The following is a 22,750-nucleotide window of genomic DNA, read 5'->3' as shown; positions in this document are numbered from 1 at the left end:
GGGCAGTATAGAAAAAATGTGAAGTGTATGTTACTTGGTTACAGAGTGCAACTATGCATTTCTGTGGGAGAGTCTGCGTGGAAATGCAAGACATCTTTACTCTGCACAGATTACCAGTCAAAGTAAGTAGTATAGAGATAGTTTGTGTGTGTTTATGAATGACTTGTGGGGAATATGTGAATTAGTGTACAGCATGTTAAGAATGCTTACTTTTGTATTTCTTACGAAGACACCACTTTGCATAAATTTGACAATTGGAACAGTCTCCCAGAAAACAGTGACCATCCTATGCTGAAGCACATACCTGTGATCTGAATATCCACACCGGTGTTTGAAGTCTGTGTTGTATGCAGAGAAGGCACCAGCATTCCCCATGTGGGGGGCATCTAACTACTTATGTGTACCTCCAAGGACAGCATTATTGGGAGAAAAGACAAATGCTTGTATTCCACATGAAAATCAAGTAGTTATGTTTTCCCTTTCTTCAGTATATTCAGACAACAGTAGCTTTGTCTAGACAGATTTCAGATTTGTTGGATTTGAATGTGTGTGTTTTGGTATCACCACTGCCAGAGTTCCTTATATCAAAACCTGATTGCTGCTTGGGCACAGCTACTGTTGCCAGTAAATAGACACCCAATGTTCTGGCCATTTTACTGGGTGTAAAGATATCTTATTACCTGATGTTAAGTGGTTAAAGGTCTCTGATCATTTTCCTTTTAGCAATCCAGTTTCCTGTTGTCATGGCAATATTCCAGTTATCCTCTTCCCCTTTCCTTAGTGTCTGGTAGGAGGGGAAGGCATCCTGTGACATTAGGTCTTCCCACTAGATGTTTTACACCCGTTGCTCTTCATGGAATTGCAGTGCCATGTTGTCACAGCTCTTCATTTGTCATATCCAGGCTACAAAGAAGGGTTCAGCAGATCCACTTAAAAAACAATGAGATTGCCCACTCTGTGTTCAGTAATATTTCATAGGAGTCATTAAAAGTGCACTTGCTTCAACAGGCATCTTCCATATGCTGTCTTAATTTTGTATGTTTGTGTTTGTAACCCTGGTGCTGTGATAGTCAGAACTATATTTGTGAAGTGTCCATGCCCCACAGTTTGACAGCTGTCAAACTCCAGATAGGTATCTGTCAGTATTTTGTGGTTCTGGTTATGTGAGGTGTATGTAGTTGTATGGTGGTGTGCATGAATAGGGATCTGTCTAGGAGTGTGTTGTGTGTGTGTGTATGTATGTATTTATACATACATGTATTTATGTATGTATAGCTGCAGGTCAAAACAGCAAGCGATTCTTGCAGTTGTAAGTAACAGTGAACACTCATTTGAGCAAATCTGAATTCAAGTTTTAGCTGGGAGCCTTTTGTATGCGATTGCATTGCAGCGGGGTTGAGGAATTTGCCTTTACACCACTGTTATGTAATCTGTGAATTGATATATATAATTGGCAGGGGGTGTAGGGTAATAGTTTTATTTTTTGTCGCATTTTTGATTGTCTAAAATGATTGTTCTTTGCTCTTATGAGCATTTGATGTTTGATGTGAGACACATATTTGGCATTCATCAGACCTATCATTGAGTACAATGCCCCTTTAGTATGTATCTAACCAGGCATAATCCAACAAATGGAATGTCCACAGAGGTTCCTCACCAAAAGAATATAGGGCATAAGTAGCATGTCCTGTGCAGATAGCCTCAAGACCCTATCCCTGTATTTTGTCTCCTACAGGCTGCTGAGGGGATGATGCCTGGCATATAAGGCTTTCTCAGACCCCACTCTGATGGTCCTCCTGCATATCTGCAAAACAGACTCCAGAATTACCCATTCTAAAGACTTGTATCTTGCCTCTGGTATAAATAGGACCTGCTGGAGAGATGGGTATGTATCCCAGATACTACCCGCCTGGAAAAGGCTTCCCATCCATGTGAAGCAGAGTTCCTCCCTAACCCAATTGAAATGTAACTTGCAGTTGGATGAGGAACAGGAAATTCATCCCCTGGTTTGGCACCTATGTCTCTGATGGACACAGGCATTCTGTAAATGGTTCATCTCCCAGGCCCCTTTCTGTAAATGTTTAATTTCCTAAGCCCCTGCTTACATTTATCAAGGGTACCAGAACTTGTCAAAGATTTGGGATGCGTGGCTAGACTTAAAAGGGCCCTTGTGGTTGTTAGCCTAGTAAACATCCATGAACCTATATGTATTTACACATACATACATGTGTCTGCCTGTGTCTGTTACTGTATATGTAAGGCGGTGGTCCCAGCCTTTGTGTGTTCTGCACGACGTGTGTGTGTGTGTGTGTGTGTGTGTGTGTGTGTGTACATAAGGATGTTTCTTGCAGCCTGTATGTACATGTGTCCTTGCATATGTCTGTCATTTTGGGTGGGGAGTGGGGTTCTGTGCTTGTGTGTTCTGGATCCTCTGTGTTTTATGTTAGCAAGATGCTCAACTACGCAGTGCAGAACTGCTTATTTGACTGATTCATGGTCATGCCATTGCTTCATTGATATGCTGCCCTTGTAGGAATATGCTGATCTGATGATGTTAATCCTCATTCATTTCTTACGCATGGGGTTTCAGTTCCGACCTCGGAACCGAGCCGGCCATTTTCCAAGCTCACGTCAGCCACAAACTCTCGAGCTAAACTCTTACCCATAATCCCCCTCTCCCTGTTACCTCAGATTTCGTTTGCCGCATCACAGTTAGGTCATGTCAAGCTACTTCTCTTGAGCTAAGTAACATTTTTAATCTTTGATCTTGATCTTTTCAGAATAAAAAGTAGTTATTTAGTTATTTCTTACCTTATTGCACCTAGCGACTACTCCTTGTGCTCTTATTTTGTTTTTTTCTTTTTCTTACCGACTAGGTATTTCTTTCCCTTTACCATTGTTGGTAAATCTTTCTGGGCCTTACCTTCAGGTAATTCCTTTTTGGTAACCCTTCTTTCCCTTTCTTTACTATGACAGATGAAAAAGGCAGTCCAGGTTTTAAAAGATGTGTGGAATGTGGCCATAAATTGCCTGTCTCTGATGCACATTCTTTGTGTGTTTATTGTTTGGGTGTGCCTCATTTAACAGTTGACCCGCCTTGAGGGATTTGTAAGAATTTCACTAATAGGACTGTCTTTCAAAGAAAGAATAAGTTGATTTTAAAGGACCTTCTTAAATCTTCCTTTTCAGAGGCTATTTCTGGGACAGAGGTCTCATCCTCTTCAAGCTCCCACAAGAAAAGGAGTGATGGTTATAAAAAATCTAAGTCTCTTCCATCCTCTCCAGCAGGAGGCCTATGGAACCGAGACCAAAAAAAAACTAAGCTTTCCACTATGGATTTGGCCTCTTCAGTTCCGACGATTTCAGAGCCTAGGTATTCGGTTCCGAGTCCGTTGGCACCATCTACTTTTTCGGCACTGAGTAGTGTGCCTCATACAGCGTCGGAACCCAGTGGCTCCTCGGTTCAGACTCCTTCATCGGCACCAACAGTACAGTCCATGCAGTTTTTGTTGGCGCCGATAGGTGTGTCGACGCCAGTCTCCCTCTCGGTTCAGACCATCGAATCTGTGCCGACTACATGCTCGGCACCGACCATTTCCTTTCTGTTGCAGACTCTCTCTACACCGCCAGTTACCACTTCGGTACCGACCTCGTCGGTGCAGACCTTACCTTCAACACCGATGGTTCCCTTGGGGCACACTACTGTTGTTCAGGTCATGCCAACTCCTCTTTTTGCGGTACAAACTCCCACCATTGTGGGCACCGAACTTGTTCCGACTTTTTATAGACCTGATTCTCCTTCAGCTATGTCTGTGAGATCCACTAGAAACCTCTCTGAACACGATGTGCTGCGTCTTGCAGATCAATTGCTTCTGGCTAGAGGTATTCTTCTTCCCAGGACCTGTACTTCCTCGTGAGGTGACCGTTCTTCATCAGAGCCCCCGTCACTGTCTTGGAAGCCCCTTACTATAGCACAGTCTTCACCTGCGGTTCCCCTTTTGCATCTCAGTAAGGAGCCTCAGTTGCCTTTGTGGCAGGATTCTCTTGCCACTACCCAGGATGCTGTGGTGCCTCTTCTTCGGCTTTCCACAGCCGTCCAGGGGCACGAGAGCCTCAGGACTTACCCCCACAGGAGGCCCCTATTGAGCTGTCTTCTCCAGTTCCTCCCTCTGAGGAAATTCATCGGAAGTCTTCGTGTAAGAGGAAACACATGTACTCCACTGAGGAGTCACTCACCAAAGACACAGACTTGGATGATGGGGAAGGGTCCTCTAGGTCACTCTCTGAGGTATCCTTCAGAGATATCCTAGAAATTCTGAAACAGAGAGGTGATTGGTATCCCTCTCACCCAACCTCTGAAGACTCTGTGTTCCTACAGGCCTTTCGTGCCTGCCCCTTACCTCCTGGGTTACTCCATCTGCCGACGAACTGGTCCAGCTTGTCGTGCAGCGTGCATGGAAGGCTCCTGACACAGTTTAGGCCATTCCCTGGAGGCCAGATTTTGTTCCCTCTTGAGAGCAACCTCCATTGGTCCATTGGTCTTTCCTAGATGCCTTTGTGGTCCACAACTAAAAAGGACCTGGCAGACAAAGAAAACCAGACTGTTCATCCACCCAACAGAGAGTCTCAGACTCTGGACAGAATTGGGAAGCGTACCTTTGCATCAGGGACCTTTGCAATCAGGGCTCTGAACTATATGGCACATTTTACCAGGCTTCAAAGAGACTTAATCTCTGAGCTGTCTGAAACTTTGGCTGGTGCTGTGTCTGATGAGGTCTGTAACAAAGTAGTCTCTCAATTAGCCACCATTGAATCTATTTCTAACTCCTCCATGTTTCTCATTTCTCACGCATCAGAAGGAGCAGCTAGAGCAGCGGGTGCAGGCATTGTGCTGAGACGACTTGCCTGGATGTGCTTGTGTGATTTCGTGGAACCCTTCAATGCTTCCTTTATCAACGTTCCAATTGAAGCCTCTTTGTTGTTTGGTCCCAAAGTTAAAAGCACACTGGCTAGATGTGAACAGGACGGTAAGACCCTTTCTGCCGTGGGTGTCCGTTACTCTTCCCCTCAATGGGCTTTCTCCAGAAACCAAAAGAGTGGGAAGATGTAGCACAAAAAATCTCAGGGCTCCTTCCGTGACAAACTGGCCGATTTTTCCCCTAGAGGCAGAGGGGGAAATTCCCAGGGAAGATGCCCCTTTCAGGGCAGAAGAGGTCCGCCTAACCAGGGTTCCAGGGATTCTTTCACTGGCCAACCCTACCAGCGCTCCTGAGGAGTGGCCCGACTGCTTTCCTCTGGAAGTGGTTGGGGTCATTTCTCTTTGTACCCTTCTGCCTGGCTAACCATCACCACCGATTCTTGGGTACAAAAGATAATAACCAGAGGTTACCATATCCCGTTCGATCTTTATCCCGCCACCTTAAGGAAATTACCCGATGTGCCACAAACCTCAGCTGCTTTCCATGCTAGAGCTTCTTTACATGACATTTGTGCATCTGCTACGTGGGCTAGACCACATACCTTCATCAGCCATTACAAATTAGATCTGGCTTCCAGGGAAGAGCATCATTTGGCTCTATGGTGCTCAGGAATGTCCTTTCATGAGGGCCTCCCAAGAAATAAGGTAGCTGGGGACTTTGTCCCATGCGTAAGTAATGAACGAGGATTAACATCATCAGATAAAGAAGTTATGTCTTACTGTAACGTTCCATCTGTGATGTTGATCCTCGTTCAGTCATTACGACCCTTCCTCCATCCCCCTCCTGAGGCTTATAGTGGATCTCACCTCCGATTCAGATAAGTCAGTTGACCAGAGGTAGCCTGTACCTTCTTTTGACTTGCAAACTCAATCTGCGGTAACAGGGAGAGGGGGAATTATGGGTAAGAGTTTAGCTCGAGAGTTTGTGGCTGACCCGAGCTTGGAAAATGGCCGGCTCGGTTCCGAGGTCAGAACCGATACCCCATGCATACTGACTGAACAAGGATCAACATCACAGATGGAACGTTATGGTAAGACACAACTTCTTTTTCTCTGTGAATCCCAGCCCTTGTTTCACCCTCTCTGTCACTCTCTCTCTCTCTCTCTCTCTCTCTCAAACACACACACACACACACTCACACACGCACACACACTCTCTTTGTCTCTCTCTCTCTCTGTCTCTGTCTCTCACCTTGATAAGCCAGGTTAACAGCCATTTGTTTTGTAAACACACCCACACCTCCTAACACAAGCACACACTAACAGTGATAACCCAGATCAACAGGCAGTGATCAAATGGAAGAAGTAATTGCCACAGTAGTTTGTCAGCTTGTTTTAACATGTGTGTCATACTTCTCAAGTGCTCAGGTTTTCTCAGAATGTATACATTTTTTGCCTCATATTTTTAGTCTGTTCCTCATAAAAATGTGTTTTTAGTGTAAATCATTGATGATTGAAGTCACTAAGTAAAGACAGGCAGTCAAGATTCATCTTCATTCCTTTCATAAAATGCAAGCTAATGCAAAATATATTATTCTGTCAACTTTTAAGTGTGCAAGTGCAATATGTAAAAAATGTCCCTATTTTGGGGCCTTTGTATTCCCATTAATTTTGGTTTTGTTCAGATTTCTTCAATAATAGGTTGAGACTGAGAGGTGTGCGCTTGCTCTCTCGCGCATGTGTTGTGTGTACATACACACTTACAGACAAGCCAAAACAGCCAATCAATTGCTATCACACGCAACTTTTCTCCTCAACCCTGAAACCACCACTTTTTGCTCATCATGGCTGTTATGTTTGACTGAGCTCAGGTGAAGGAAACAAAGACTAGAGCAAGTATTTCAACTTGTTTGCCTCTCTCTCTGACTGAGAATCACACAGTCACTCTCTATCCCAGTGTTTTACCCAAGTTAACACATTTAAATTATTATTTTTTATTTATTTATTGTTGTTTGCAATTTTAAAATTAAATATGAAATTCTGGAAAACTTGTCACCTGATAAGTGATCCCAGACCCTATTGTCATGGCAGGATTTTAGTTATCCAGGTCCTCTTTCCAAGGTGGATACTTCTTAATTTCTTGCAGGAGTGAAAGGCATCCTGTACTGGTTACCATTCTACTGTTGCTTTTTTTTCCCTGCTGTTCTACACGTGAGGTGTGGAGTCAGCCCCAATTCCTATTAGCAGGTAGGGGAGTGGTGTGCTACCTTTCCTAGGCATGGAAGTCTGTGTCTGTACCTCATCTTGGACCAGAGATCCATTTTCAAGTCATCTGGGCCTTGATCCTCCCTTATGTTTCTTCTTGGATGTACCTAGATGCGTATCACTCTTGCACTGAAAGGAGGAGAATATAGGGTTTTGTGTTCTGTTTGTTATTGTGTGCATTTCCCCAGCACTTAAAAGGGCCTTGTGGCCTTCATCCCCAGTGCCACTCCAAGCATTGCCACATGCCAGAGCCTTGCAGGAGGAGAACCTCAATTCATCCCATCCTTTTCTTGAGTTCTTTTATGGATTGCCTTGCCTAGGATTTCTTGGAAAAGGTGGATTTCCAGCTTGATTCCCCCAAGATCCTTGATAGCTTCCATTGGAAATTAGGCTGTCTACCCAGGCAGCCAACCATTGTTCCTTGCAGGGCCAGCTTCACTTTGGTGAGACTGCATGGAGGGGATTAGTCCATGGGTCTTGGATCCCTGCCTCCTTTCTTAGCAGATTGCATCACAGGTCAGTTGGGGCTCTTGGCAGGTGGGTGGAGGGGATTCCTTCCCTTGACACTGTTTGCAGAAGTGAAGATGAGGTTCAGCAGTTGTTTTTAAGAACCCCTCTCAGAGCCTCCCTTCAGTAGTGCTCCTATCCCCTTTGTTATCTATGCAGAAAGAGTGTTCTTCACAGAAGCTCCAACTGAGTTTTGAAGACCTGCAGGCTGTCCATTAAGGCCTCTTTTTTAATGAGTACTTTATTGGTGCCTTCTGTTCTTCGAACACTGCTTCCTTACCTTGCAAGTGACTTTACCATTCCTTTGTAAAGTCAGTAGCTTCTAGGTTTGTCTCCCCTAACAGTCTTCATTCCACTAAATGAAATTGTGTTAAGCTTCTCAGAAATACACTTCTAGTCCCCTCACAAGGAGGTTGGCTTTTGAGTGTGATTCATGTTGTGTGTGTGTGTGTGTGTGTGTGTGTGTGTGTGTGTGTGTGTGTGTGTGTGTGTGTGTGTGTGTGTGTGTGTGGGAGGGGGGATCATTTCAGAAGCATTTCTTTTTCTTACAGTGGTGATAAACATTTCCATTTCCCACACTGCAACATTTGATCAGCAGGTGAGTTTTTTGTTGCTGTTTGCTCTCTCTGTCTACCGACTTTTGGACATTTTCCTGGTCTATCAATCAATCAGTCTGTTCCCTTAACCGGGTGAGAGCCAACAGAGAGAGAGAGGACATCATCCAGGTAGCTGGTTTTCCATTTTCTCCTCATCCCTAATAGTGCAAGCACTGTACAAAGTGCTGGGGAGGGAATGTACAATAGTCTGGCACTTGAGCATATCCTGCCAGTCCCACACACAACATGAATCACCCTCAATCATTCCCATCAATCAGCCCTGCCCCCTCTTTTCTCAGCTTGAGTGGTTGTCTTGTTCATCTCCACCAGGGAGATTACACCACCCTATGTTCCCGAGTGTATGCAAGTGCTACCTTCCACCATTCCTGGGAGAGTTGAGTGGGCCACACCCCTTCACTCCTCCCTCTGTCTTCCAGGCTCCCCCAGTGGTAGGATCACTAATCAAACAACTATCCCTCTGTGCCATGAAGGCAAGGCTGATCAGCAGGAGAGGTTTTTAGTGTATTAGCACACTGTGATAGAGACTCCTGCTTCTAGCAGTTTCATATTGTTAAATCTTCAAGGGTATAGTATAATCATTGTGTGCTTTATAAGAGATTAAGGGAGCTTTGGATTGCTGTTGCCCTTACGTGGCTTTGAGAACCCCCAGAGGTCTGGTCATGTATGTTACTCTCCTTTGCCGGATGGGGAGTGAATTGTCTCCCTTTGCTATCTGAGTAGAGCTTGGTATCACATGTCCTGCCAACACTGAATATGTCCTATATGTGGACATATGCATTGTTCGGAAAGCAATACTGCTTGTGTTCAGATATCAGTGGTTCTACATCTGGATGTAGTTCCTTCTTGAATGATTTGCTTCAGGCATCCAGGGTGTTTTAGACATCTGTTGTTGGTTGTTATGCCCACCTGGGAGCTGTGGCTCATTTTACAAACTTTTTGGTGAGAGACAGGGCAGCCCACTTTGGTGAGGGCCATTTTACAAACTTTTTGGTGAGAGACAGGGCAGCCCACTTTGGTGAGGGCTGCTTTCAGTCTACTCCTGGATTAACATCCCATTTTATAGATGTCTTCCATTTCTTGCACAGTAGGTGTGTTTGCTTGGTGTGGGTACCTTTTACTATCATGTAAGTTTAGTAGTTCATCCAAGGGTAACCTCCATTCCTTCCTTCCTTCATTGCTGTCCAGGGCCTGTCATGGACTGTGAGTGTTTAACAGGATCCACTGTCCTGCAAAACTGTAATTGTTTGTTTTTTCATTTTTGAATGCAGCCTGTTGTTTGTAATGCAAACTGTCTTTGAAATTATTCGTGTAAGTAAACTTTGTGTTGTGGAGATTTTCTCCCCGGGCCTCCACTGAAAACGGGCCCTCCGAGCCCAGTGGACCTCCCCAGTCATCAAACTGGAATAAATAAATAAATTAAATATATAAACTCACCATTGTACTCGCCTTCGTATTCCCTTAGAATGCAAAAAAGTGAACACATGAATGTTAAACAAATCTTTCTTCCTTGTGTGTTTTGAAAGTCTTTTTTTCTAAACTCACTTCTGCAGTCTGGAACTCCATCCTGATATTACTTCTCTCCCTACACATACAGTGGATATAAAAAGTGTACACACCCCTGTTAAAATGCCAGTTTTTTGTGATATAAAAAATGAAACCACAATAAATCATTTCAAAACTTTTCCCACTTTTAATGTGACCTATAAACCTGTACAATTCAATTGAAAAACAAACAAATATGTTAGGGGAAAAATATAAAAAAATAAAAAAACATACAATAAGTTGGTTGCAGAAGTGTGCACATCCTTAAACCAATACTTTGTTGAAGCACCTTTTGATTGTGTATAAGCATGTATGTTTGCTTTTGGTAGTTATGTGCATCATTTGTTTATCCATTATTTCTTACCTTCTGGACTGAGTCATAGCTGATGATGTTTATTTGAACCAGTTCCCTTACCCAGTTAACAAAGACAAATAGAGTAGGATACCTGCTCTATGTACTACTATTTATGGAAAAGTTTTAAAAAAGAAAAAACTGCTGTGCTGGCTTTGAAAGCCAATAAAACTATACAGAACTGGTTTATGTCCTTGGGTATTCCCTAAGGCTAGCATTATTTTTCCAAAATAGTTGCTGTAATGTAGCAGACAGCAGGCAAAAATGGAGTTGACTCAAACTGTTTCTTGTTCTACTGATGCTGTTTACTGGATGGCACTGTCTGCTTTTAGTGCCAGATGCCATCTTAACAGCTCTACACTACAAAAGGATTATATGTCATTCCACTCTGTTGCATGTCTGCGTCTGTGTCTTACTCCATGGCTGACAGTGTATCATTGATTTTCTCCCAGTGCTCCTCCATAAATTGATGCATGGTGATACTCTTAAAGTAAATGCCTTATAATAGATTCATAAATACTTACCAAGTAAGTACTTACTGGGCTATTGGTATGCGAGAATCTTTATAAACCTAGCAAAGCATTCCCATAAAGTTTTTTATCCCTTATATTTTAAGTACAAATAAGGGGATAAGAAGAACATTTGCTTATTGTCTGTACCCATGAGTGACAGGGGTGCTAAACCAGGGTTGAATTTGTGGTTATCCATCCATTCATCCTTAGCTACTGCTTAAGATGTATTGGCATTTACACACCTCTTAAATGTCACACTGAACATTCATCTAGCAAACTATTGTCTTGTAGAGAAGTTTAGCATACCTGAAATATAGAGGGACATCCTTAGTAAAGCTATTCAAAACATAAATTCACAAAATTTGCAGAAGACACTAGGTTTAAACAATTCAAATTCTACCATAACTAAAAATAACCTCTTTGACATTGTCAGCAGAGATTTGCTGATTTTAGGTGGAAAACTGTATCCCTCTTCTCCAATCAGACAGTGAGCACAATATTATTCTTCTCTGCAAAGACTAAAATCAGCTGACAGATTTGGGGAAACTAACATCTTGCCGTAGAGCCATGCAGTTGAGAGACGGTTCCATTTTTGGAGCGAGTCCTCAGCATAAACCATCCTTTGGAGATGGTTGTATTATACAGGGGTTATGGGTGTAAAGCTTTAACATTCTAACCCCTTCCATCCCTACTTTCCCCTTAACATTTTCCACCTGTCCCATATCTTCTTGATTGTCTTTATGGATTCTGTCTCCATCACCCACTCTGGTAGTCCATTCCATGGGTTTACAACCATTTCTGTGAAGAAGTACTTTTGTAGATCCAGGGAGTAGTTAGTTCATACAGCCTGTTCCCCCTAACAACCACACACCTGTCCTACCTGTTCTTGATGACTCCTTCACATCTCCTTGACATGATGATGTGGACAAGTATCATGTTCCTCACATTCCTATTCCCACTGCCTAACTTTTGCAGCACCTGCGCCATTTAAACTCTGTTCAACTGGGTCATAGGGCTTTAGTCCTGTATGCTACAGGCAGGCTATCATTGTTTACTTTTTTCATCGAGTGCATGCTTAAGTTGGAAGTCCCTCTGTGATCTGTAAGAAAAAAGGATACAACTAAAACAGAAGCAATTATGCTGCAGTTCACCAAAAAAATTAAAGCGATTTTAAGTCTGTCTTTATTGTTGCAGACTTTCTGTCCTCACCTTATGCATTTTGGCTTGCAGGTAGATGTTCTTCATGTTTCACTGTTGCAGTCATCACCTGTGGGTTATCCCTGCTGTGGTAGCCCTCAGCCAGCCCGAATACGAGCGTCAATGTTTTTCTGCGTCAGCTGCTGTCACCTGTAGTCTGACATCAGGTCGTCAGAGCTATAAAGCAAGGCAGCCGACACCATTGCACCAGTCATTTTTGCTGTGGGGCCCATAGCATAAGCAGTTCGCAAGTGTGCCGGTCAGTCGCTACCAGAGTTTGAATTACAGCTGAAAACGTCTAAAGCTAACTACCCCTTTGGAGATCCTTTTTTCTTGCACTAACAGATGTCGAAAAAGTTAACAATCATCTCGCCTGTGGAAAGCGATCCCACACCGAGACCTCCATTCATACTGCGTCACTTGTTTAGGCCCAGACCACGACATCCCCCATTGCCGGTTCTGTGCCTTCTTTAACGCAATAAACATTTGTCGTAGAGCTCTTATTGTGGACTGGTATTTTCGTCTTTCTTCTTCGCATTCCGAAATGGTGTCTGTCAGCCAACACTCCGTGGACATTCTGAAAAACCCCGGAGATAAAGATAGAGACAGACCACAGAAGGCTAAGCCTTCCGACGACTCTACCGCTAAGCAGATCATCAGTTCTCTGGAATTCAGTGAGGCGCTTTCGCCGCCCCTGATGCCCGACTCAATATCTATGCAGGCCTGTACTGAGACCCTTTTGGTGTCTGGTATGCTGCAGAAATCTTCTTCATCTTCTGAGCCTTTGGCTGTCTCTGCCTCGGTGGGGTCCAGAGCCGCGACGCAGGCACCGGCTTCCGAGGAGGCCTCTCGCACTCCCGAATCTAGACAAAAAACATCTTCTCACCCGACTACAGTTTCTCTCAGACCAATGGATACTTTTAGGCCTAGAAGCCAGGCCAGTCCTAGAAAATCTGCCTCTAGCCACCATTTTGTTCCTGCTCCACCACCCCAAGCACAAATGCGTAAAGTGGGGGAGGATCTCATCTCCCTTAGGGGGTAGTCAGGCCACAACTTCTAAAAGGAAAAGACACCCTTCTCCTGAAATTATGACAGAACAGGATTCTGAGGAATCTGATTATTCAGATTTTGAAGAGGAACAACTTCTGACTGCTTATGAGGATTCAGATGCAGAGGAATCCATTCCTTCTGCCTCCCCACCAGAAGACCTTTCCCTTGAGGAAGCCCTTCACACCCTCAGGGAACATTTCCAATGGGAATCTCAGGATTTCCCCCAGTCTAAGAAAAGACTAGGAGAGTTTCTGGACCTGCCCCAGCACAGACCCCTGGCCATCCCCCCTGTCTTAGAAGTGGTGGATGATGTTTTCCATGAATCCAGCTTTGCCCCTGACACCCTCCTACCTGCTCCCAGAAAACCTGACAGGTATTGCAGAGTACCGGATTCTCACAAATACCTGTACAGAAATCCTGCTGCAGACCCAGAAGTCATTACACAGGGACCTAAAGGAGCTAAGACTGGTTCTGCCAAGAATCCTATTCCTTCTGACAAGGATTCCAGAGCTCTGGAGAGATGGGGTAAAAAAGTATACACATCTGCAACCATAGCTATCAGAGCACTCAGCTGTCAGTTCCATATGTTAAAATATCAACAACACACTTTAGAACTATTAAAACAAAAGATTTCAACCTTTCGTGACTGTGGCTAATCGAAACAGTTAGCAGATTTACTGCATTCTACTTGTCAAGTGGCCAAACACTCATTACACTGTGGATATGATGCCCTAGAAGCCTCAAGCAAGGCAGCAGTGTCAGGATCTGTCATTAGGAGACATGCATGGTTGATGGAACAAACCTCTCCCTGATCATGTCAAGTCTAAATTAATTGATGCACCCCTAGATAAGGACTGCTTGTTTGGAGTAAAAGCAGAAGAGGTGCTTAAAAAATGGAAAACAAAGCAAAATCTATGCAAACAATAAAAGATTTCTTTCAGGTTCAACCTCCTAGGTTCAGCAGGAACTTTCCCTCTAAGCACTGGTCCTTCCCTGCACCTAGCAGACAGAGACAAGGTAAGCCCCGCAGGGACAGATTACCCAGGCCCCTATCCCAGGGGCAGCAGAGAACCAAACAGTGGACCACTTTTGCCCCAAAGGCAGGGAGTTCTAAGCCACCCCTTCTATGGCAAAAACTCTCAATGACTCCCTATCCCCCCTCAGCCCTCCTTTCATGCACCAAAAGCTATGAGGAAGTCTCTCCCTCTGCAAAGAAAATTGGCTTTCTCTAACAAAGGACCAATGGTCTTAAAGATTTTTCAGGGATACAAATTCTCTTTTAGCGAACTCCCATTTCCAAGAGTGTACCCAGACTTACCTCCAAATCAGTGGGCAGAGGCATTGAAACAGGTCCAAACCCTCATATCCCAGGGGGCAGTAGAACCTGTCCTCTCAGATTAAACAGGCAAAAGCTTTTATTCCATACTATTCCTTGCTCGCAGAAAAGAGGGTATTTTGTGCTCCATCCTGGATCTATCCATTCTGAACACCTCCCTGGTGGTCCCCAAATTCATAATGCTAACTTTACAGCAGCTGCTGGCTATGCTGACAAGAACTGCCTTGCTAGTGACCCTAGACCTAAAAGATGCCCACCTCCGCATCCCCATAAGGGAATCCTGCAGGAAATTCCTGCGCTTCAGAGCAGGCTCACAACACTTTCAGTTCTCTGCGCTACCCTTTGGCTTATCTACTGCACCCAGAGTATTCACAAAATGCTTAGCTCCAGCCATAGCATTTTGCAGACAGAGAAATAAACAGATTTACCCTTATCTGGATGACTGCGTCATTCAGGCAGAGTGCAAAAAAAGCTGCTCCAGGACCTTCTCTTTGTCAAAACCCTCCTAACTTCCCTAGGGTTCACCATCAATGAGAAGAAATCAAAGCAAACATCCCTCCAGGAAGATCATTTTCTTGGGAGCACTGCTGGACACAGCATCTCAAATGGCCTTCCTATCCCCAGAAAAGCAGAGCTTCCTGCCTCTCTACCCAGCTGGCTTCCAGAAGTCACCTCACTGTGAGGAAGTTCCTGCAAGCCTTGGGGTACGTGGCATTTTGCATCCTTGTACTTCCTCTGGCCAGGTTTCACATGAGGAAACTTAAGTGGTTTCTAAAGAACCTTTGGTGTCAGTACTCTCAGCCTCTAGAGACCTCTCTCCCTCTGATCCCCTGTATAAGGACTGAGTTTCTCTGGTGGGCAGGGGCTGTGCCAAGAACAAGGGTCTTCCCTTCATGCTCTGCTCTACCGGGCAGACCATCACCACCAACGCCCCAGACATTGCTTGGGGTGCTCACCTAGCAGGCAGGTGTACCCAAGATCTTTGGGATGCCCAGTACCTTCACTTACACATCAATCAGAAGGAAATTATGGCAGTACAAAAGGCTCTGACATCCTTCAAACCCCATCTCAGGCCAGGGATTCTCCTTATCAAAACAGGCAACACCACAGTAATGTGATATATCAACAAACAGGGAGAGACCTATTCTTACCCTCTGTGCAGGCTAGCTATGAACCTCTGGCCGACAGTCCCCTCCATGGGATTACACCTAATTGCCCAATACCTACCGAGGATCAACACCACCCTGGCAGACCACCTAAGCAGAAACTTACTGGACCCCATGAATGGCAGCTCCACAGAAAAATCTTTTTGCAAGTCATTCAGGGGTGGGAAATTCCTGAGGTGGATCTCTCTGCTTCGCACCTCAACCACCAGCTGAAAAAATTCTGTACCAGGGAGTATCACCACTTAGTGTGGAAGGTGGATGCCTTGGCCTTCCCCTGGAACTCCCTCTTTGTGTACGTATTCCCTCCTCTGCCTGTTATTCCCAAGGTACTGATCAAGATAAGGAGGGAGAGACCAAAGGCCATCCTCATTGTTCCTCATTGGCCCAGACAGCATTGGTACCCCGTACTGCCCAGCCTGACATTACAGCCTCCCAGGCAGCTTCCCCTGATCTCAGACCTTTTGATCCAGATTGGGGGGGGGGGTGCTGCACCCAGACTTGCAGACTCTCAAACTGTCAGCATGGCTAATACTTTAAAAGCAAACAAGGGGTCCCTGTTAAGCAAACCCAGCACCAGAAAATCTTATGCCCAAGGTAGTATCTGATGTGACCCTCAACCAGGCCATACATCTACCCACCTTCTTTCCTAACCCTCAAAACAAGGGGGAAAGAATTCTGCCCTCACTAGACGTGCACAGACAGCTCAGATACTACCCGGACCATACTAAACCCTTCGGGAAAATAGATCAGCTTCTTGTCAGCTTTGCCCCAGGGGCAGAGGGGGAAGCCCATGTCCAAGCAAACTATTTCCAACTGGATATCACACTGTATCCATTTCTGCTACAGATTACATGGGAAACTACCCCCTAAGTCTATTCATACCCATTCCACTAGGGCAGCCTCCACTTCCACAGCATTCCTCAGAGGAGTTCCCACCAGGGGCATTTTGGAAGCTGCCACCTGGACCTCTGTCCATAGCTTTACAAAGCATTGCCACCTACCTCTTTTTCTCTAAGGCTAGGGCAGGGTTTGCTTCTGCAGTTCTAAAGGGCATGCTGACTCATGCCTAGGTCTCCAACTAATCCTTCTACCCCTCTCCTCAGCTTTGGGAATCCTCCCACAGGTGATGACTGCAACTGTGAAAAATGAAGAACATACTACAGTTATGTACACTTACCGTAAATGTAGATGATCAAGTGTATTCACTGTTGCATTCCTGTTTTCCCTCCCTCCTTCCCCTTAGATCCTCTTTCCTTAGGGGGACATAAGCTTCTCACAGTGGCTTTTAGCCATCAGGACCACTTTACCACATTTCCTTGTGCTTCTGATGGGTTAGGGCAAGAAAAACTGATGTAATGGCATTGGCTGCCTTGCTTTATAGCTCTGACAACCTGACATCAGACTACAGGCGTCAGCAGCCAACGCAGAAAAACATTGACTCTGGTATTCGGGCCGGCCGAGGGCTACCACAGCAGGGATAACCCACAGGTGATGACTGCAACAGTGAATGCACTCGAACATCTACATTTATGGTAAGTGTATACAACTGTACTTTATGGGGCAGTCTCATTTCTATTTCTAAAGCCTTAAATGTTAATCACTTGCATTTGCTGCCCTAGATTAACCAGAACAGTATCTGATGCCGTATTTGGAAGAGAGAAAAGTATGTGCCAGAAACTGAATATAGCTTGTTTAATGGGATTGTAGTATACAGTCTGCTTCACTGTCCACATTTAACTTCTTTCTCAACAGGCATATTGAGAGGTAAAATATGTGTGTGTTAGCAAGGCAGTTACATCTCTCTTGTCATTGTCTTTGTCAAGTGAATCCAATAATGTTTTTGCACGTTGCTTTATTTGCATGTTCAGGAGTGTGAGAATATCTGTAGCACCTTTGTGTGCTGCAGGATTTCACCAAATTATTACAAACCTTTATCATGTGAATTATTTTTAAGGATCAGTCAGAATTCAAACTACTACATAAGCTATGGAATGTGTTAGAATACTAAAACAATTATGTCTTTTGTTTCACATTACTGGGTTTTAATATCAAGCTCTTCTAGGGCACTGTGCAAGGCAGCATTGGTGCAAAGTGTTATTCTTGTGAAGAATATGCATCGAAGGAATGTTGCTGCAAATGAACTGACTTTCTGTTTTGGTCATTTTACTGGATCAGTAGTTTGTTTTAATAACTGTTTACCAGTGTCACATTTCATAACACAAATCAGATTATCAGAATTGATAGCCAAGTTACCCCAACACGTTAACAGACTCAATCCCACGTGGCTGGATATGTGCTTTTTTTTTTTTAATGTATTTGCTGAAAATTAGAAGGATTGGCCATGGGGTTCAATGAAGTGATTGCTTGCCATCCCTTTTTTTACGAGTGAGGGGCCTCAGAAGAAGTAGTAATAACTTAAAAGGGAGAAGAAGTAACAGATTGCATGCAACTTTCTTTAAGGCAGGGATGGAATACTGACCAGTTACTACAGGCTGATAGCTTCCAACCCGTTTTTCATGTCTCCCCATTGAGTCTTGGCTCTCTTGTTCTAATATAGAGAAGCTGTAAGGCTTTGCCTTTTCTGAAGCCAGGAACCCTGTCCAGGGAATAACATATTTCGGATTACCATATAAGGAGTTAAGGTGTTCAGAATAGTGAGCTGAGGGTGATTGATAGGTTGGCCGTAAAGTCAGAGGAATACAACAGTTGGATGGGGAATGAGGAAAACTGTAAAATCATTCAAGTCAGACCATTTTCTGTTAAGTGAATTGCATGTGACAAGGATTCTTCTACGTATTTTTATGTATCTGTCCCATTAGTTTTGTGCAAGTTATAATCTGGTTCACATGATCAAATTTTGTATTTCCTGATTTGACTTGAACCTTGAGGAGTTCTTTGAACATATGCTCACATTTATATTCCGTATACTGTGTGTTTGAGCTCAGTTCTAACTCGTGTTTTTCATTATCTGAAGGTGGATTCTCACAGTAAATCCCATGAAGAACAGCAGCAAATGAAGGCTATCTTATGTGACGTATTTCGCAGTGTCAGAATGGAGCTGGAGTTAGTGGAAAGAGAAGAGAGAGAGGCCTGTTTACAATCTCCTATAAAGCATCTAAAAAATGACCAGACAACTGCCCTTTTGGAGCGGTATTCTGACATGCTTCTAGAAATAATGCAGAAGAAGATTGATAACAAGTGATGAGAAGAGGGAAACAATTTTTTGTTTACTTAACGTTTTCAGAAGTCAAAAATGATTGACTGCATAAGCATGCCAGTTTTTCATTCACCTTAATTGTCCTAAAGAAGCTTGAAAGCTACCAGTAGCCAAGTTTTCATGCTGACAGTAAAATCTGGTTTGCACTTAAGGTGAATTTGCTTGCTATTGATGGTGGTGGGCATGCACAGGCCTCCATTTATTCTGTTGTGGTGGTCTCTCAGGTGTGCTTGAGTTATGCCACATCTTTTAACTCTGAAATTCAAAAGACACACTGTGTGGGTGGGTGTCTTTCTGCATTCATAGCCATGGAGGTTTCAGTCGTTTAAGCCTGAAATCATTGACTTAAATTGCTATACTATGAATTTAAAAACAAAAAGGGAGCAATGTTACAGCAAGTGTTCTTGTAATGCACGATTCTCATTTGTACAGTCAAGCCGTCTTCCTTTGAATGAGCCTTATTAATAACTCCATGTTGTACTTCTCATTTCTTGTGTGAAAATGAAATTATTCTGAACTGGAAGCATGAACATGGTAGCAAAATGATACTGCAATATGGAAATGTGAGGTCACTTGCAGAATATTTTTGACTTCTCATTGGTTAGCTATGGCAAACCCAGACTGAGGATCAAATGTGTTTACAAGTTGATCTTTGCATGCACTTTAAATGCTGTTAAAGAGCATTTGAATGTTTACTTATATGCATAGGTCATTTGGAGCTTTCATTACAGGTTGTATGTCTTATCTATGTGGATAACTAAAACAGGAGTGACTTAGAATTGAATCTCAGTGTTCATTTACATGTCAGTAATCTAACAGTGTAGAGAGAGCCTACTGCGTGTTTTAGATTACTTTTTATCATGTTCAATTTTTACATGTGGATGGATTTTATGAATGGTCACACCCTTCAAATGGTCATTCTTCAAGTTGACCTGAAAGGTGACTGTGACAGACAATGCTTTCTGATGTTACATGTACAGTAATGCACATTAACATAGAATGTCTTACAGGAAGCTGCGTGGTCCAGATATTCACAATGCATTTGGGGAGCCCAAAAAAAAAAACACTACAGCATCATTTGATTATTTAAAAAAATAACATCACCCAAGTATTAGACATGTGTATCTTTATTGCATAAGTATTTAAATAGTTGGTTTAGTTAATACCTAAAAGGAAAAGTCAGTGTTCTCCCAGTAGAATGCAGCAATGTTGAATTTTTTTACGACCAAGACAGTAGTTTTGTATGCTGTTTTTATTCATTGAACTTGAAAATTTGGTGTATTTTTTTGTTTTCTTTAACTTCTGTTTAAGCTATCAGATTTGTCTCATTAGACTTCCATGTCTTTTGTTAAAAATTGTTGCATTGGGGAGACTGTTAGCAAGATTAGATTCTGTAACAAAACATTATTTCTGAGTAACATAACACGAGCACACTGTGTTTAGCCTTGGGATCACTGCACAGTGATTATGGGGAAATGCAGTTGGCAGGATGTAATGGATGTTCTGTGTTTTGGTATACAGGTTTGCCTAACTGTGCTCCAAAATGGATAACAAGCAGAAGTCAAGCTTGTCATTAAGTTGAAAGAGGTCACATATAATAGTAAGATGGTGAAGATGGGCTTCCCATACGGAATAACTAAAATGGGTCCGAGACAGTGAAAGGTTAAGAACTAGCACTATAAAAAAGTGGGTCCAGTAAACCTCCAGTGAAAGAGGAGCTGGTGTCAGCTGATGGCCAGCTGCAGGGAGGGGGGAAAGGCAAAAAAAAAAAAATAATAACACTGATGTAGTTGTATAAATAGGGAAAAAAGAGTATGCTTAATTAGCAGAAGGAAACTGACCCATTCCCAATAACAGTGCATATCTAATCCTAGTATTCATTTAGGTTATTTTACCATACTTTCTTAAAATATGCTACGGGCTTTTTGATAGCCTATATTTGTAATATGACTATGGATTTTCACAACTTTAGAACAATTTCTTATATATTAAGTATTTGTGCTGCTTTCTCGGTTAAGGATAATAATAGTACAGTTCATACAGTATTCACCATTTTGTGCCATATTTTTCCCTATTTATGCATGTCCTAAAAAAATTGATTTTGATTTCTGGCTCAGCAGGCTGTAGAATGTCTAACTTTAGAGTGTCACCCCCCAGAATCCTGGGAGGGAAAGTAGGGTATTGTAGCCAGTCTGAGGTGTACACCCATCCTATCTTCAGATATTTATTTTTGCAGAATTTCTTCACATAATTGATTCTATGGTGTTAGATAAAAGTTTGCTTTCTTAATTTATTGGAGTATTTTAAATTTTTCACGACAAAATATTGGAATATTGCAAAAAATGTATGACTGAGTTGTTTAAAGACTTGAAATAAATATTGGCTTTAGAAGCACGTCTTAGTCTTGACATATACTTTTGTCTCCAGTAGTGTAATGCTCTGGTTGTGATTACTGTTAGCTTATTTCAGATGCTCTTTGGAGTTAATTATTTTTTTACCAGGCTGTTTAAAGTTATTGTAGCTCTGCCTGGGTTTGGGATTTAAATATTACTTGACAAGCTTCTGTAATGACTGAAAGCAGGGTTCCTGGCTTTCAGTTTAAGCCAATATTTTTTCTCTGTTTTCTTTAAATTGAGATTTGTGTAGTGACACAGGAAATTGTCTTTTCAGTTTCCTGGCCTCTCTTTGGGTTGTCTGGAGTGTGGATTTAGTCGTGTCTGTCAGTGTAAAGAAAAAAAGGCAAAAATTCATAATATCTCCAGTGAATCATTTATGCTCTGATTTCAGTAAATTACATCAAAGGCATAAACCTTGCATTGAATTTGTTACTTACAAATGGTCACACACACTTCCTGCTTTTAATCTTGCAGATTTAAACAATACTCAGGGATATTGAAAAGTACACTTTAAGACAGAGTTCATCTAATTATTTAGAGCAGTAGACATTTTGTAAAATATGATTAAAATGAATGCTGGTTTTGTGATAGAAGAAAGCTTGACAGCCTTATGTGGAATATTACAAATGTTGTGGATTGTTTATGAACTTGGCTGTGGTTCTGAGTGCTCTGGTGAGGAGTTAAGTAACTGTCACCCAGTAGATGTGGATTTTACTTTTTTTTTTTCTTTTTTAACTTCCAGCAGAACATTTAATGTTTTTGAAGACCTGTATCACTTGGACGAGAGTGAGCTTTATTCTTGTAGTGTTGACTTTTCATTAAGCATCTACACCCTCTTCTAAATTGATTTTGCATAGAAAAATGCAGCTTTGGTGCAGTGATTGTAAAACTTGTGATGGTTTCGGTGGGTTATAATTTCCTGTGTCAAATGAGTTTAGTCATTGGTTCATATCCCTTTCTCCTGGCTTAGTCTACATAACTTACCTTCCACTAACAATTCTGCAAAAGTTGTGTGTGATTAACCACATCCTCAGGATAGGGAAGCTAATCCTTCTGACTTATTAGGAGAAGTGTTATGTTCTGCTGGTGGTGGTTGTTTTAGAACTTTGAATCTTTTAATGCATGTATTCACTTGCCAGAGTGACATCGTTCAGCATTTTATGGTTAACAGCGCTACAGTGTGATGGAAATAAGACAACTTTGTTGATGTGCTCATAGGTTAGAACTAGGTTAGCTGTCCTTGCAGGCTATTTTAAGCCTAGCCAGTTTCTTTTTTGTGCTTGAAATAACCTGTCCCATTTGATTATAGACTGGCCTTGGCCATTCCATGGTCTCTAATTATATATTACCCTTAATAAGAATGACTGGGATCATACCATAGATAAGGAGAAATAACCTGTCCCATTTGATTATAGACTGGCCTTGGCCATTCCATGGTCTCTAATTATATATTACCCTTAATAAGAATGACTGGGATCATACCATAGATAAGGATAAAGCATTTAAGAGCTGCCCCACTCCATTAGAACCACAGGGGGAAGACCTTTGCTAAATGTTTTGTTTCCCATCCGTAAATTTAAGTTGTGCTTGAATATGGACAGGGATGAACTTTTTTTTATGTAGATGGGGAGTCAGTGCAAGAGATACCTATCCCTCCAAACTGTTCTGTTGATGT

General features: G+C 42.7%; 1 protein-coding gene across 1 annotated transcript in view; it reads left to right on the top strand.

Moving 5' to 3' along the window:
• The window catches only part of LOC122787719 (WD repeat-containing protein 62-like), a 1,689,893-nt gene extending 1,668,409 nt beyond the window's left edge, over nt 1–21,484 (top strand). The window contains exon 30 of the mRNA XM_044054617.1: nt 18,437–21,484. Within this exon, the coding sequence (XP_043910552.1) occupies nt 18,437–18,664 (228 nt within the window). The 3' untranslated portion in view covers nt 18,665–21,484. The remainder of the gene's footprint in view (nt 1–18,436) is intronic.
• The last annotated feature ends 1,266 nt before the right edge of the window (nt 21,485–22,750 follow it).

Source organism: Protopterus annectens, chromosome 1.part0 (assembly GCF_019279795.1).
Source record: "Protopterus annectens isolate FY-2018-M chromosome 1.part0, PAN1.0, whole genome shotgun sequence".
NCBI classification, from domain to species: Eukaryota; Metazoa; Chordata; order Ceratodontiformes; family Protopteridae; genus Protopterus; species Protopterus annectens.
The sequence above is the reverse complement of the archived record's forward strand: the minus strand, read 5'-3'. Positions and strand labels throughout refer to the sequence as shown.